This window comes from Danio rerio, chromosome 15 (assembly GCF_049306965.1).
Source record: "Danio rerio strain Tuebingen ecotype United States chromosome 15, GRCz12tu, whole genome shotgun sequence".
Taxonomy (NCBI): Eukaryota; Metazoa; Chordata; class Actinopteri; order Cypriniformes; family Danionidae; genus Danio; species Danio rerio.
In genome coordinates, this window is record NC_133190.1 from 29,850,708 (window position 1) to 29,867,971 (window position 17,264).

General features: G+C 36.1%; 1 protein-coding gene across 1 annotated transcript; it reads left to right on the plus strand.

The window, feature by feature from the left end:
* The first annotated feature begins 71 nt into the window (after positions 1-71).
* tbx2b (T-box transcription factor 2b) lies at positions 72-6,982 on the plus strand. Its single transcript, NM_131051.1, is given in 7 exon segments — positions 72-842; positions 1,681-1,948; positions 3,118-3,264; positions 4,310-4,386; positions 4,536-4,702; positions 5,355-5,962; positions 6,408-6,982. Coding segments are annotated over 7 exon segments (2,064 nt in total). The 5' UTR covers positions 72-480; the 3' UTR covers positions 6,843-6,982.
* The last annotated feature ends 10,282 nt before the right edge of the window (positions 6,983-17,264 follow it).

Consider the following 17,264-nt stretch of genomic DNA (forward strand, 5'->3'; position numbering starts at 1 on the left):
CAGAAAGCGTAAAATCAGCAATCAAGGGGGCTTGGTTCATTAGTGCTGAGATCAGAGCAGGAAGGACATGTGAGATAGTTACAGTTGTACAGTGGACAGGGCAAGATCTAACCATTTCAACTCCGTGTCTGGGTAGAATGACTGCGCTTGAATGGACATCCGCATCGAAAGAGTAATCTGCTTTTTTATGAGAGCAACTGTTGGCGAACAGGAATCCCCAAATCTGCCTTCAAAGCGTCCTTGCGCTCACTTTGACTGATATTATTACGGGGACTTCGTGGAAACTAGCAGCTACGGGAGTTAAAGTGGAAGATCCTACCGCTGTCTGCTCTCGCCTTTTCGCGATACGCATTTTGCCAAAATTGCCTCGCTGCGCTTTTTCTTCTCGTAGTGAGAAGATCTGTCTTCTGGATACGCGCTCCTTTTTAGCCAGAGAACACCTCTAAATATATCTTTTCACTACGTTTGTTGGATGCACCGATGAGAGATCCAGTTTTTACAGGGACTGCGATGGCTTACCACCCTTTCCACGCTCACCGGCCGACCGACTTTCCCATGTCAGCTTTTCTCGCGGCCGCGCAACCTTCCTTTTTCCCGGCGCTGACCTTGCCTCCCGGGGCTCTCACAAAGCCGATCCCGGACCATACCCTGGCCGGAGCCGCGGAGGCTGGGCTCCATCCGGCTTTGAGTCACCACCATCAGGCAGCTCATCTTCGCAGTCTCAAGAGCTTGGAGCCAGAGGAAGAGGTTGAAGACGATCCAAAAGTCACACTGGAAGCGAAGGATCTATGGGACCAGTTCCACAAATTAGGAACAGAAATGGTTATTACGAAATCTGGCAGGTGAGTTCACACTTCATCTGTTAATAGTATTTTGTTGCAGTGTTTACGCGATTGAATGTTGTGATCCTGTGAACGTTTCGTATTTATTCTACAGTAAATTCGCCGTGAATTGCAAGAATAAAAACATAAAATAAAACTGTTTCGCTCGATGTTTAATTCAGCAGGCCCAGTATATTCATTGCTGATCCTCGGATTTATGCATTCGCTGTCGTACAACATTTCTCCATAATTTCCTTATTAATGTCTTGAGCCATGAACTGGCTGACCCAATTATTATGTCAAAGAGGCTGTGGAAATGAATGTCTTACTGTCAGAACAATGGGGACCTCCAAGATTCATCTGCTCATTTGATTTAGGGAAACGAAATGGGGAAAGTACAAGCGATGCGTATTCTGTGGCTAAGCGAAAGGAAAATAGTTGAGGCTTTTTGTTGCTTGCATCAGAATCAACAAACATTGACTTTCATTGAACGGTGTGGTACAGTTAAATTGTGTTTTATTTTATTTCTTTGAAGACAAATGTCCTTGTTGGCCTGTCTATGTTCTGAGGTGTACTATGTAAATATCCTGTCAAAAACATAATATTTGAGTGGCGAGCTAAATAATCTGGAGCCAAGTCAAATAGTAATATTTGGTTTGTTGTTTGTGTATATATATATATATATATATATATATATATATATATATATATATATATATATATATATATATATATATATATATATATATATATACAATGTCATTGTTTGAGTTAAGATAAACCATAACACAGAAATGTAAATGATTTTCCTGACAACGTTAAAAAATACATTCATGGACAAACTTTTTTTTTTCTACAGGAGAATGTTTCCACCTTTTAAGGTCCGCATTAATGGACTCGATAAAAAAGCCAAGTATATTCTTTTAATGGACATTGTGGCTGCCGACGACTGCCGCTACAAGTTTCACAACTCTCGCTGGATGGTTGCGGGGAAGGCCGACCCGGAGATGCCAAAGCGAATGTATATACATCCGGATAGCCCAGCTACTGGGGAACAATGGATGGCTAAGCCTGTTGCTTTTCATAAACTGAAGTTAACCAACAATATTTCGGACAAACATGGATTTGTAAGTAACCCATTTTCTTTAATAGCTGTGTCTGTGTGTGTGTGTGTGTGTGTGTGTGTGTGTGTGTGTGTGTGTGTGTGTGTGTGTGTGTGTGTGTGTGTGTGTCGCATGTAGAGGCCTATTATGGTTGTGTGTTATAGCATATGTAATATAAATTTACTGCCATGTGTGGGCTGTAATGCCTATGCTCACAATGACACTTGCAGTATCGCAGTTTATTTTTGGGCAATGAGAATGATTGTTTTATAATATCTAATTTAGCTTATTAAATTTATTCGGCCCATACAATTCTGTGCTGTGGAGAGATTAATTTCTTTTTTTGTTTGTTTCGGCACAAACACAGATAAGGGCTTTCCGTCATAATTTTATTCGTTATGATGAATAATGATGACAATGTCAGTTCGGTTATGTAATGTAAATACTTCATCCTGAGTTTTTTCTTGGCCACTGTTACTTCTATTGTTTATGATAGGCGCTGAGCGCTATAACTTTTATGAGGAGGTGGAAGTGACAAAAAATTAGGTCAAATGAACAAGAGAGACCTTGAATCACGCTACAGTAGATGAGTTTACAAATAGCAACAGTGAACGTAACATTTGGATTGTTTGAATTAGCGCAGCAACAAAATGCATAGGTAGAGCTACCTGAGCAGTCTCTGGTGTGTTTGGTTAGTTCAGTGAACAATGTTGGATGCAACGATGCAAACCGATACTATATACGAGAGCATGCAGTCAAATATAGTGTGTGACCTGCTCCCTTACGCGACTAGCAAACAAATCGACTGGAAACAAATGGAGCATTTACATGCATGGCATAACCATTTGATATTTGTACAGTCAAATAGAAATTTAATAAATGTATATTATCTGCTCATCACCTTTTTACTTAATCCGTACAATTAAGTAACTCTTACTAGATTTCTTCTTGAGATTTAATTTAATGTTATATTGAAAGCGCCACAAAATTAGTCGTGTTGCATGTCCGCATGACTGGTTTGTTTCTTTCCACCGGCATAGGCCTGCAGTTCTGTGATTTAACCCAAGAACAATATTTCCACTATTAATTAATATATAATGCGGTTTTATCGTCTAAAACTATTTTAAAGAGTAATGACTTGAAATGTATAATTATTGTGACGAGCACTAATGTCTTCCTCTCCTTCTTAACAGACCATCCTGAATTCAATGCATAAATATCAGCCCAGGTTCCATATTGTGAGAGCCAACGATATTCTGAAGCTTCCGTACAGCACTTTCAGGACATACGTTTTCCCTGAGACCGATTTTATTGCTGTCACTGCTTATCAAAACGACAAGGTATGTACCCATATTTTGATAAATTAAAGCGATTTATTAGACATTACAGACATGTGCTTGCATATCTAAATAATGCACAACTTGACTATTCGTAATTTGTGCATATCTACTTTCGTTCTGCGATGCTTTTTGCATGCGATCTACGAGCCTGTACATTTGGTGGGATTTACTGTTTGTCCCTTGGTATAAAAAAGTAGCATAAGTGACAGTATTTTGAATATATGGATGTTAAATTTTATCTTGAAAATTGTTCAAATTCCTCACGTGTCCAGTGCTACTTTCAGCTACTGCTCATGTTAATTGTCGTCTGTGTCCGAGGGGCCTGGTGAGCTTGTCGGTATCGTAAAGTTTATGACATAGAGTCACAATCGATTAGCAGGCACTTAAGCTCGTCGGTTTGTCCGGGAGCAACACACACTGAGGCACAGCAATCAAAGCGTGTCAGTTTCTAAACGCAAAAAGCAGAGGCCATCTAGCTTAGCAATCTCTGAACTTTAAGGCCTTGGTTTCTCATGAATTTATAGCCTACAGCGTCTAAATCGCTTGAGTACAACGAAAATCGTTCTGTTACATCGCTTTCTATTTTCATGGAACTTGTAAAAACTGGCTATGATTCAAACCACACTATTAATTATTAATAGCAGGTCGGCGTCACTCATCTAGTTCGCCTCTCTTGTTCTCTCTGTTGTGCTGTAGAGAATAACAATTTGACAAATGGAAAATGTTTACTCGTGGAGTTTCTCAGGGGGGTCGTGATTTGATCTTTTTCATTAAACATTTTGAATAATTAAAAGTAGTCTGCGCAGCGTGTTTAACACTGATGGTAAAATAAGTGGTGATCACACCACTTATGAAAGCTTTTCTTTTTATGCATTTAAATTCGTATGAAATAAGGATTTGTATAAGTTAGTGCAACGTAAATCAACACCAAAAGTACCACTACGATTATATATTAATAGACTGCTGTTGAATATTTTTACTAATCATGCACAAATCAATAATAATTATAACAACATATACATCTTTTTTCTTTCTCTACATTCAGATAACTCAACTGAAAATTGATAATAACCCCTTTGCCAAAGGCTTCAGAGACACGGGGAATGGAAGGAGAGAAAAAAGGTAATAAAAGTTATAGTGTTATACGTTGTAACGAAATAGCCCATGGGCTGCCTACAGATTTTATTTTTATTTTGCATTGATCAATTTATAGTTCCCTGATTTGTTAAATATGTATTTATTTTATAAACAAATATATTTTTATGTTAAAGGAAACAGCTGACCCTTCCATCATTACGCATGTATGAGGATCAATGTAAAGTGGACCGTGATGGCGCCGACTCTGATGCTTCCTCAAGCGAACCAACAACTGGCAGAGATGCTGGTCATTCACCTGGACCGGTTTCCAGCCCACTTAGGTTTAACCGGGGCAGCAGAGGTACGTCTGAAGTTATGAATAAATTATAACGATATGCTTCATGAATACCAAAAGGAAGCAGACCTAAATGTCAAATAATTGACAAAACTCTGTATTATACCATTTAACAATTTTAATAATTGACACTGTCATTTGAATAAAGCATATCTCATTCAGCATGAACTGATTTGCAATTTCCAAAACAAGTTTTTTGAATCAGCGAGCAACACGTAAAAGTTATAGCTCTCAATCATATTTCGTTGGATTCACACAAAAACGTGAAAAAAAAATTAATTGGAAAAATATTTGTATTTCATTGCATTTATTTAATTCATCGTGCAGCTGGTCTCTTACTGTGTCGCTTTATATGCGTATTAAGCATTAATTTAGCTGCTTAAACAGTAAAGAAAATTTCCAAATGTCTAGTGTTTAAGTCCAATTACGCCTAGAGTTAGGGACATTTTAAATACATCTGCAATTTATAATACTGATACTTCCATTATACTGCAACATAAATTTATAGATAAAAAGATAGACAGATAGATAGATAGATAGATAGATAGATAGATAGATAGATAGATAGATAGATAGATAGATAGATAGATAGATAGATAGATAGATAGTCTTATATCAAGAAATATCAAATTAATGTTGATTTTTTTGCCCATCACAGACGACAAAACATGCACTGATAGCGAGCACGAAATGGACCACCAAAATGACCGGTGTGGTGGCTCCAGCAGTCCTGCACCAGAGCCTTCATCTCCATTCAGGTCGAGGAGTGAGGACTGGGGGCGAGAGAAGCCTATTGCGGAGAAGAAAGACGACTATCCAGACTCACGAAAAACAAGTGATTCTATATTTAGTATAAGAAACTTGGAGAAAGACAAACTAGAGAGCAGGTCGAGGAAAGATACAGACTCGTCAAAGAAAGACACGGAAAACAGCGGTATAAGCGGTAGTAAAGACAGCTTCTCTCCTCTAATGGTACAGACTGAAAGTCCTTCACATTTTGGGGCAGGGCACCTTCAGAGTCTGGCGCTCTCCGGCCTACACAGTCAACAATTCTTTAACCCACTAAACACCGGACAACCTCTATTATTCCACCCTGGACAATTTGCAATGGCACCTGGAGCGTTTTCTGCCATGGGCATGGGACATCTATTGGCTTCAGTATCAGGCGCTGGTGGCCTGGAGAACGGAAGTCTGTCAGCTCAGGGTACTGGGAGCACACCGAGTCCCTTTCCCTTTCATCTGTCTCAACACATGCTTGCCTCTCAGGTAAGGAAACTCTCGTCATTAAAATTTAAATCTATGTCATGATACGCCCTGTCTGGTTATGGAAGCACGTGAATGAAAACAGGCTACACTAGTTAGATCTAGTGATATTTTTGGTGAGATGCTATTTGATTTCATAGACTAGCCTTCTTTGTCAAGCGTAACAGTAGCTGTTTAAACATTTTCTGGTAGAAACGCATGAAAATACATTACAAAACAACATTATTATTATTATTATTATTATTATTATTATTATTATTATTATTATTACAGCTTTTAAAATCTGTCAAAATATCTGCTTTATTTGAGGCTATTATTTCTGTGATAAAATAAACTTCTACTTGATTTTACAATTCTTTAAAAGCAATCGCCATACAGCAGATTCATACTTTCCAAACTGTCGCATGTACAGTGTACTAAAAATGCTAACGATCATCTCTTATTACAGGGCATTCCGATGCCAACCTTCGGTGGACTTTTCCCGTACCCCTACACCTACATGGCCGCGGCAGCAGCAGCGGCTTCTGCCCTGCCCGCTAGCAGCAGCACGGCGTCCTCTCTCTCCAGGAACCCGTTCTTGAGCAGCAGCACTCGCCCTCGACTGCGATTCAACCCTTATCAGCTCCCAGTGTCGATCCCTCAAAGCACAAACCTGCTCACCACCGGATTGCCAAGCGGCCTAAACCCCTCATCGGAATCTTCTAAATGTGGTAGCAGGGAAGCGAGTCCTGTGCCTGATCACAAATCGGGAGCCAGTCAAAGAAACGGCTCACCTAAAACGACAATGAAGGAATCCATCAATGAACTTCAAAATATTCAGAGACTAGTAAGCGGCCTAGAGAGCCAGCGGGAGACTTCGTCACCTAGGGATTCACCCAAGTGATCAAGCGTCCCCAAACCTATCCAGGGCATGACTTGAATTGCCAGAGGATTTTATTAAGTGGTTCTCGGCGAGAAATTTCATTATATTTTGCGCATGGATGATTAGAGTGGAAAACAAGAAGTCAACAAGAAAAAAAAAAAGAAAAGAAACCGTGGGACTCGGTGCTGTTGGTGGTGGAAGTGCTGCGAAGACAATCTACATTGTAGCCTAATTGACTGTAGAACATGCCTACAAGACCACACCAATCTATTGAAAAAAAGGATTATACAAATAAAATACATTTGTTGCGTAACGTCAGTATAGGATCACTACTGGTTGCAATATCTAAATGGTGATTCACGTAAAATCTGTAAACTGAAAACATCCAAGCTACATCCAAAAAAAAAAAAAAAGCAAAAAAAGACAAATAATTAGAGTGGATATTTCAAAAAGGGATTGAAATAACAGTTGGACCGTTAGTTAAATCCAACAGACAGTTATACCTGAACTATTTAATGTAATTATTAATAAAAGGAACCTAATTCTGTAAATAAGCTACAAGGACCTAAGAATATGCAAATTGGTATTAATTTATTCAAAGCTGTACATTTGCGTGTACATAATATTTAGAGTTTAACTCATTGCATTTTTTTTTCATTTTTCACTATGGTTGTTGTAAATGAAAGCTATAGCGTTTGATGTTTGGAGACAGAAGGTGTTCCTCTCTGTGATGCGTTGCTGTTTAATCTGCCTGTGACACGTAATGAAAGCGTGTGCCATCATTGCATTGTAGCAGTTGCTGTAAAAACACTTATCACGCTGCGGGACTCGCAAGGTTTGGGAAGCCTCAGGTTAATGTACTCCAATAGAAGAAAGCGACATTCTTCTTCTTGAGCTGAGTTTCTATAAAGAAATATATGAACGTGTCCCGTTGTGCTGGCTGTCCGGATTTTTCTGTTGTTGTTGTTGTTGTTGTAGGATTCTTTCACAATTTCAATAAAAAATATACGTGTTTAAATATTTCACATTTATTTTAATACGTTGGCTTAAATAAAAAGATGCACTCTTAGTAACGACAGACAAAAATGATAGCAAATTAATTAGGAAGCCTATTTTCTGAGGTATCACTGAAAAAAGGACAATTAGCAAATGGTTTTGTATAGCGCGGAAGACGAGTGTTGGCCAGTCTGTTTTAAATTGAGGCTATTAACCACACCCTCACCTATTTATGATTAGACTTCTAGTCACATGTAGTAGTAGTAGTAGTAATAATAATAATAATAATAATAATAATAATAATAATAAACATGTTTTGGATGAAATAATGTGTTCAAAATAACAAATAATTACAATTTTAAAAGGGTTCTACTAAAATGTAGAATGGCAATAGCGACTGCGCCCTCTGTCGTCGACTCATGTCACTGTTTATTTTACCTCTCATCAACGACAATGTGATTTTAAGATACCCACCGCTACAACGGTAGTTATAAGACATGTTCAGTTCTGGTTAAGGGTTTTGTGGATCTTATTACTGATATTTTATCTATTTATTTTGTATGAAAAAAGAGAAGAAAAAAGTACATAAAAATCTTAACATGTCAGTAGCAACAACACAATGTCCTACATAATCAGGAAATTAAAGTATAATGTGCACCTTTGCTCAATTAATAATTAATTTATTTTGCTGAAAAAAATACATTTATTGTAAATAACAAATGTAAAGTATGTAAATAATAATAATAATGGCAGTGTCCATCAGTATAGTTCTGTCTGGCGACAACCTTTAACAAAACGTGCAGAAAGAAGCATGACTTTGGTGTGCGAATCCGACACGTTCAAGGGTCTGCTTTCTGTCAGGTGCACATATGTTCCATGGCAGATTAGTTTAACTTATACAATAATAATACTAATTATTAAAATAATAATATGTATATAATTATTATCTAAATAATAAATGAACTGCATTATGGTACAAAAACCAAGAGTCTAAATTGGAACCCTTTATCGTTTCCAGTGTTTCCTGTGGAGTACAATGCAACCTATTGTAGCCTATTTATAGTCATAGAACTGCAATGTACGAGTATTAATAGACAAAGCTTGACTCGGAAGCAGAACTACCCTCGACTCTCCCCACCTCATTTCCTTCATTCTCTTTCAACGACCCAGATATGTTTTGTGTTTTATATTGGCACCGACCATTAATGGTTGGAGCGCGCTCAGAACGTATAATGAGTTGATAAGCTGCACAGCAAGGAAGAAATATTGGGGGGAAATACTCTCATGTTATAGTGAAAGGGTTAAGAGCTGCGGATAGGAGGTTAGGGAGGATGAGAGTTTGGACGCCCAGCCACTTTGGCAGCAGACAGCCCTTTGTCCAGCAACCGGCGCCTGTCGCCTGCCTGCCGGCCATGCAGCTTCCCCACACCCGCGTACAAAGGGACAGATCCCGAGAGTTACAGCTCCTAATTAGAGATCCCCCCTTGTTTCTGTTCCTTTCTTTCTCGTGCAATAACTACAAGCCCTCGTTTTCATTAAGGGGCCATTGTTAAACGCTGTTATATTCAATTAAGAGACCGAACAACGCAACCTAACTCTTTGTCCAAACTAATCAGTCAATGACCAATCAATAGGCTGCGATGACAAGCAATTACGGTTCTGGTACACGACAAAAAATAACGAAGTGTTTGCATATTTAGCTTTAAGTCAGGCAAATCAGAAAGCGAGAAGGTGCACATTTGAAGCCCACTGGGACCGTAAATGACATTTAAGTGTAAAAGACAAAGCCAATTACAAGTTGTTTCTTTTATATTAATGAAAAATACAAACAAAAGGATCATTGACAATGTGTGGTTTCTCACAGTCGTCTGGGTGAGTTTTTATCTGATCTGCAGAAGCTGAAACTGAACACTGAGAAGCTTGAAAATCTATGAAGGCACTGAGAGGTTGAGATGACTTGTTGCTGATATCATTCATTTCTAAGAAGCTCAGAAATACCACGTAATAGAGAGCGAGTCTCTACAGTTTAAAAAAAGAGCAGGACCACATCAAAATACATGACTTACATTTGATTAATCTACTGGTCTTTTACTCTTGTCCACGGGAGTATTTTTGTTTATTTATAAACTAATATTTGGAATGTTAAACACAAAATTTTACTTGACATATGTAAAATTTTGATTTAAAATCGATAAAGACCTAACAGCAACTAATACTTATTTTACAGACATTAAAATTGTTCTTCAGAATATGAGAAATTCTGGTGAATTACAAAATCCTCATGTAATATGTTAAAAATATACTGATTAACAACACAACAACTTAGAGATACATTCAAGTAAAATGCAATTAAATGAGGGGAACTGTTTTCTTAAATGCCACGCCACAGCTAATTTGAAATGTTTCAGTTCGTATAATTAACACACGTATAATTTGGTTTAATATTTCTGTAAATTACCTTTCACATTTATTGCTAAATTGCTTTGTGCATCTTCATTTTTCACTGAAAAGGCTATAATAGGCTATTATGGCCTGTTAACTGTGACATCATGTAGTGTGATAGCACTATGCAGTTTTATAGGCAAGAGGATGACAATAATATAAATATTCACACGGTGAGTGACAACTAGCGCCGATCCTGACAACATGTTAAGTTAATTGTTTTTCTCAATATGAGGTAGTTGCTCTCATTTAATGTGCTTAGTGAGACACAATGATTTGATGGGAATTGTAAAATATTACAGTGCACAGGACAAATGTAATTCTGCTCACACCTCCTTGTTGAAGCTTTCAAGCTTGAGTGAAGCTGTCAGAATTTGTAGAGATCCTGGGGAGGAGCCTCATTCGCTCACAGGTTGTGCATTTGATGGTGAGTTTCAAGTATTTTTTTCAGCATATGTCAAAGGGACACACACACACACGCACGCGCACGCACGCACGCACGCACGCACGCACGCACGCACACACGCACACACACACACACACACACACACACACACACACACACACACACACACACACACACACATTTTGGTCAATCAGAAAAAAATAAAAATCTGAATTCAGTGAACCATCGCCACCTTCTGGACACATTAATAAAAAATCTTCATCATTGTCTTAATGTTATTGGTGAATAATTTCTTACATAGTAATTCAGACCAGTAGCCAGCCTATTGAAAGGGATGGTTGTTTTTTTCTGAAAAAAGTGGATCTTTTTTGCAGCTATTCGACTAATTTTCTATTAAATTCTGTATTATAGTGACATTTTAAGCACTAATCTTTGCTGGATTTGCTTGTCGGATTCTGATCATAACTACACTTTTTTCATGCACCAAAAATATTTCCAACAATTTTGTCAAAGAGCTTACCATACTGTTTTCATTCATTCATTTTCTTTTCGGCTTAGTCGAACTTAATCAGGGATCACCACAGCAGAATGAACCGCCAACTTATCCAGCATGTTTTATGCAGTGGATGCCCTTCCAGCCACAACCCAGCACTAGAAAACCCATACTCTTGCATATTCACACACATACACTACAGCCAATTTAGCTTATTCAATTCACCTGTAGCGCATGTCCTCGGACTGTGGGGGAAACCAGACCTCCCAGAGGAAACCCACGCGAACATGCGGAAAACATGCAAATTCCACACAGAAATTCAAACTGACCCAGCCGGGGATTGAACCGGCGACCTTCTTTCTGTGAAGTGATTGTGCTACTGTGATGCCACCATACTGTTTTACTACAAAATATTTATTTACTAACTTGGATTTAAACTGTAAGTTAATCCAGTTTTATAAATATTGTTATGAGATTAGCTTCTAAAAAATGAATAAAAACATATGAAAAAATACTTATTTTTAAATACAAATGTATTATCATCCATCATTTACAAACATAGAAATGTGATAAAATTTGTTTAAAAATAAAAACTGTAGCCTATGGGCAAATAAAAAATGGCCAGCTCATTAAACTTTCCTCAGTCAGAATTTTGCCACTTAATTATAATTAAAATTTGTCTTAAAGCCTTCGTCTAAGTATAATTTTCACAATGGCATAGCAGGCAAAAATGGAATAAATGAGCTCATATAGGGGTTAAATTCTTGTCACTTGGGGAGGGGGGGGGTAACATTTACAATTACAGTACAGGCAGCATGCAGGTGATGCACTGCAAATAAGCATGCATTAAGAAAAGTAGCAAATACTTCAAACAATATTTTTGAATCTGTCAAAAATCAAAATAACCATCAGCATGACAGTATAACATCTACTTGATTACATATTTATATTTAAAAAATATCTCTTGCTCTCTTTCTATATGTATATTTTAAATTGGTCAAGGAAAGCAGACAGGTGCTAATTAGTGTGCCTGTTTAAAAAAAATTATAATGACTGAACGGTGATTTATCCTATTGTCAAACTAGCTGTCAAATTAAACTTTGATGTCTAATTTGTCCTTTGCTGTGAACATTGAATCAATGTGAAGTTACACATTCAATGAACACAAACTGAATGTGTTTTAAGTGGCGTTAACAAAGTAACCAAAAGAAAAAAACTGCATTTATGCACTACATAAAGTAACCACTGGGTGTCGCAATAACCTTCTAATATTTGCATTAATATTTTTGTGCAAATCAAGCGATTTTGTCTTAAAATAAATATCTAAAAATAAGTTATTAACCATAACCACACACATTTTTTGAATGGCGATGTGTGTGTGTGTGTGTTTTTTATGTTTTTTGACTGCCCATAAGAATAAACAAAGTCATTCAGCCAACAAAATTACGATATTGAAAGCTGAACAGCATCAAATGTAACTTCTTAGGTAAATTATAGTAAAGGCTTTTCGTTACAAGACAGAAATCGGAGCAACTGATTATTTTTTAAAGCTCACTGTTGACGAATTGCTGATTGCAATGCAAATACAGGCCTACTTTAATTCAATGTTGCAGGTAACAAAAAAAGACAAATGAATATCACCTCCAAGTCACCAGAGCGGATCAGGCAACAGGCGTCTCCAGAATCCCACCACAATAGATGAAGTTAAAGAGGGATTGGTGTGTCTGACCTATACTCGTCTACACCAGCTCAGATCCTGCCACAGAGATGAACACAAGAGATTACTGAAGGCTAACAGTTGATCATGATGAATGAAGCGTCAAGGCAAGGGGGCTTCAAAACTAAACTAGTCAGACTTTCTCAAAACACAATTCTCTCACACTACACTACATACTATCAATTGCCTAGAATTCTGAGTTGTTTTAGGCTATTAAGCTATTGCAAATTTTGTACATTTGTCGATTAAAAAAATAAACCTTGTTGTTCTACTGTTGAAAAAAAAAGTCTTATATGAATATTAGTCATAGTTGTATTATATTAAAAGTGTAGTAACTATGTTTTCCCTCCTTTTGACATTTGGAACACTGTATAATATAATATAATATAATATAATATAATATAATATAATATAATATAATATAATATAATATAATATAATATAATAATATAACACTGTATAATATAATATGCAGGAAAACAGTGAGTTTGTGGTTACCATAGCTACTCTAATCATGTTTGTTTTGGTTGCATATGCAGTAAAACCAAATGACAGCGATACTGACATATATCTGGGGCGTTTAATGATAATGTTAGAAAACCTAGCCAATTATTTTTATTGTTCCCATTTTATTCAGTGTTGATATTCAACTATTAGTGAAAATATCAACTGTTTTACAATTTGCATATATGATAAGAATCTCTTATTCCCATGTTTCTATGCTCAGTTGAAGGCGGCTTAAATCCAACCGTTCCACATACTTACAAAATATCTAAACCAGAAGTAGTGCAACTTAGTTTACAGCACAGTTTTTGTCTGTTACCCCCATTTTTATTTATTTATTACTTTTTATATTTATTTTTAAAGACTTTACGTTGGTGCATAGAAAGGACACGTTTGAGAGAATCAGGTTTAATGGTGCTGGAACGAAATCTGAGAGGTCAATGTCAAGGGTCATTTTGAGGGTCTCTGGGTATTTAAGATTATATCATCTAATGACTGTTTGCAAGCGATATTATGAACCACAAGGGTAAGACCAACACCAGCATGACAATTAAAAAATAAAATAAAATAACCATTCAACTTAAAAATATATTACTTAAAATACTTACATTTGAGGTATCTCTGGTAAATATTTACACATAACCTGATTTAAAAAAGAACAGAGTCACTGGACTAAGAGCATATTTTAATAGTGATTTTTAGGCAGAAATAACTTATTAAACAGTGTAATATGTAATATATATTACTATGAATATGTTGATAACTACTTTTCATTTTAGATTTAAGGTATAGATTTACATAGAAAAGTGGAAAATGATATAACTAGGCGACATAAATGGGCCACTTAAAAAACTAAACTAACCACTGACACACAGAAAAAAAAAAAAACACTAAACCATGTACCATAATGATCTTAAATCAAAAGCAACAACATCTCGGGTGATTTACTATTGCAAGAACAAGGCAACCTGCCATTCAACATACAGCTGACCAATAGAAAATCAAAGCCATCCAGTCAATTCCCCCAGTGGACGAAATCAAGTCCTGCACTGCTTTTTTATTCTTGTTCAAAAGGCTATTTGAATCTACACTGCAATTTCCTTTTAATGCCAACTTTTAACTAAGCTTTGCTATGTAACTCTGGTCTAAACAATAGGAATCCCATTAAAATGTGTTTCAGTTTAAACCATTACACATATCATTCTCATTCCTAGCGTCCTCCATTACTGAAATGAAAATTACTAGCTAAGACCACATTTATTACTGCAGTTGAAGTGCTGATAAACATAGTCCCGTGCCCCGTGTCACGTGATCAGAGGTCAGGGAGCAGCAGTGATGTCTGTGATTAGCATGAAGCATGACCGCCAATGAGCCATGTGATGTCTAATAGCTTAAATGATAAAGACACTAAATGACTAAACAACTGATTCATGATGACAGGCATAATAAACAGCTGAAATTTGTTCATTTAAACACACTATAACAATAATAAAGGCTACACTTTTGAACTTTATTTTAATAAACACATACAAATACATACATACCAGCATATATGAGTACATCCCTCACAAATCTATCTTTTAAATTCATGTTTTGGTCCCACTTTATATTAAGTGGCCTTATTTAATATGTACTTACATAGGAATTAATAGTTTGTTATAATGTACTTATTGTGTAAATATATGTATTTGCTGTGTACTTATGCTTTATTAAATACCTGTATATAATTACATCTGTAACTAACTTTTGTAATTACATTTTTAAATACACTGTTGACCATCCCTTACACCTTAACCCACCCTTAAACCTACCCATGCCACCAAACCTGTCCATAACCCAACCTCTAACCCAACTCAAAAGCACCACAAGTGTTTTCAAATACATCATTAACACAGTAAGTACATTGTATTTATTTTTTGATGTAAGTACATAGTAGTTAAGGACACTTAATATAAAGTGGGAGCCATGTTTTTAATAGAAAGCAATACAATATTGTATTTGGAAATATACAGTACATTAGATTAGTCAGTACTGAAGCCAAATCTGGAGCTTATCTAACAAAATAACTCACAATAACGATCCAAAAACTAGTACACCCAAATTTATATGTTCTAGAAAAATCTTAAATACAAATTTTAAAAAGAGGAAAAATCAAAAGCAAAAAATACAAATTTTGTAGATTGTCATTTTTTTAGCAGTATTTTGCTTGAATTTAATTATATTATCTTTTAATTTCTAAACATGTTTGGTGACTAAATTATTATTTTAGTAAATATATCTGTATAATAAATGTGTTTTGTTTAAATGCACCAAAACACATTGTCTATACTCACTGAAATGGATAAAAATATAATTTTTCAATATGTGGTGTTATGCTGAGCACTGTACATTCATTCATTTTCACATACACATGCACAAAATGTAGAATTTCTGCAATTGGACAAAAACACTAGACAGAACTCATTTGTTTTTACTGTTGAAGGTTTAAGTCATATTGCGACACTAACAGACAATTCAAATATGTCAAACTACAGGAACCTGATGACCCATGACACCACACGTGTCAAGCTTTAGAGTGACGCCCTTCCCAACTTTCCCTATTCATCATTTCCACTTTGCAAATCAATACTGCAGCAATACACAAATGTTTGTTGTTTGAAAGCAACGGTGCTTATGGGCCATGTGCAGGCCTTTCCTTAAGGCTGTATTCAAATACACAGGCAGAAGATAAATTACTCTGTCTGAAGCTGACAGGTGCTGAAACATTTGAGAACGACACCTGTGCAGGCCACATGAGGACTGGAGAAGTAGAAATAAGAGGAGAGCAGTAGGGGAATTAATTTATACATTTATCTACTTTTCAAAATGAAGGATTTATATTGGGATTTGTGGTTTCCAAAATAACTTACATTTTTATTTACTGCACATTTTTTAAAGTTAAAAAAGGTTCCTAGATCATTTTAAAGTTATACACTCAAAATTACACTCAAAACTGTTTGTGTAAAGAAATGATTTTTTAATGACATTTGTGTAAAGAACTTTTGGAACCTTTATTTTTAAGTGCCAAATGTGATTTGCATCAAAAAGCATGCAGCTACAGGTGGAAAAAAAGAAAAGATTTAATGTTTTTAATTGTTTAAGGTGCTGTAACTGACATGCTAACACAAACACACCAACACAAAACTTTGTATATGTGGCAACAAACTTTAAAAGTTCAGTGTTTAGTTTCCCTAAAGCACAAAGGTGACCTGTAACCATCTGTGCTACATCATATTGCAAACATGAGATCATCGTGTTGTAAGATCTATCAATGTACAGATAGGTAGCGCCTGTGACCATTGAGTTTGACATGAGTGTGAGGCTAAATAAACCATTCAGTTTTTGCGAAGATTTGTACTTCAGCACTTTTACTCGATGACAGCTGTGGGTCAATGTTTTGTTAGCTATCAACTACGCCAAATCCTGTGTCTAAACGAACTTTTTTTTGATGCATGATGAAATGCCATTGTGTGACTGTACACTCTGGGTTGCTTTAACCCAAATTTGGGTAAAATATCACTTAAATAATTTAATCGAAATTGTAACAGAACCAAATAAGTTCAGATTTTACCCAAACGTGTTAAATCAACAGTGTATGAGCGGAGTTATAGTATATGATCCAAAATATTTTTAAAAATCAGTTATCAGTTTACAAATCTACAGGGAAGAACATCTCTGAGATAAATGGATAATGACCTTTTCACTATAGGCTGAAAAAGTTATAACAGTATATGCATGTAATAACCTGATAAAAGAACAGCAACCTGACCATTTTTCAACTGTTTCCAGTTATATTAAATACAACAATGAACCTTAATGTGCGATCATAAATGCAAAAGACTTGAA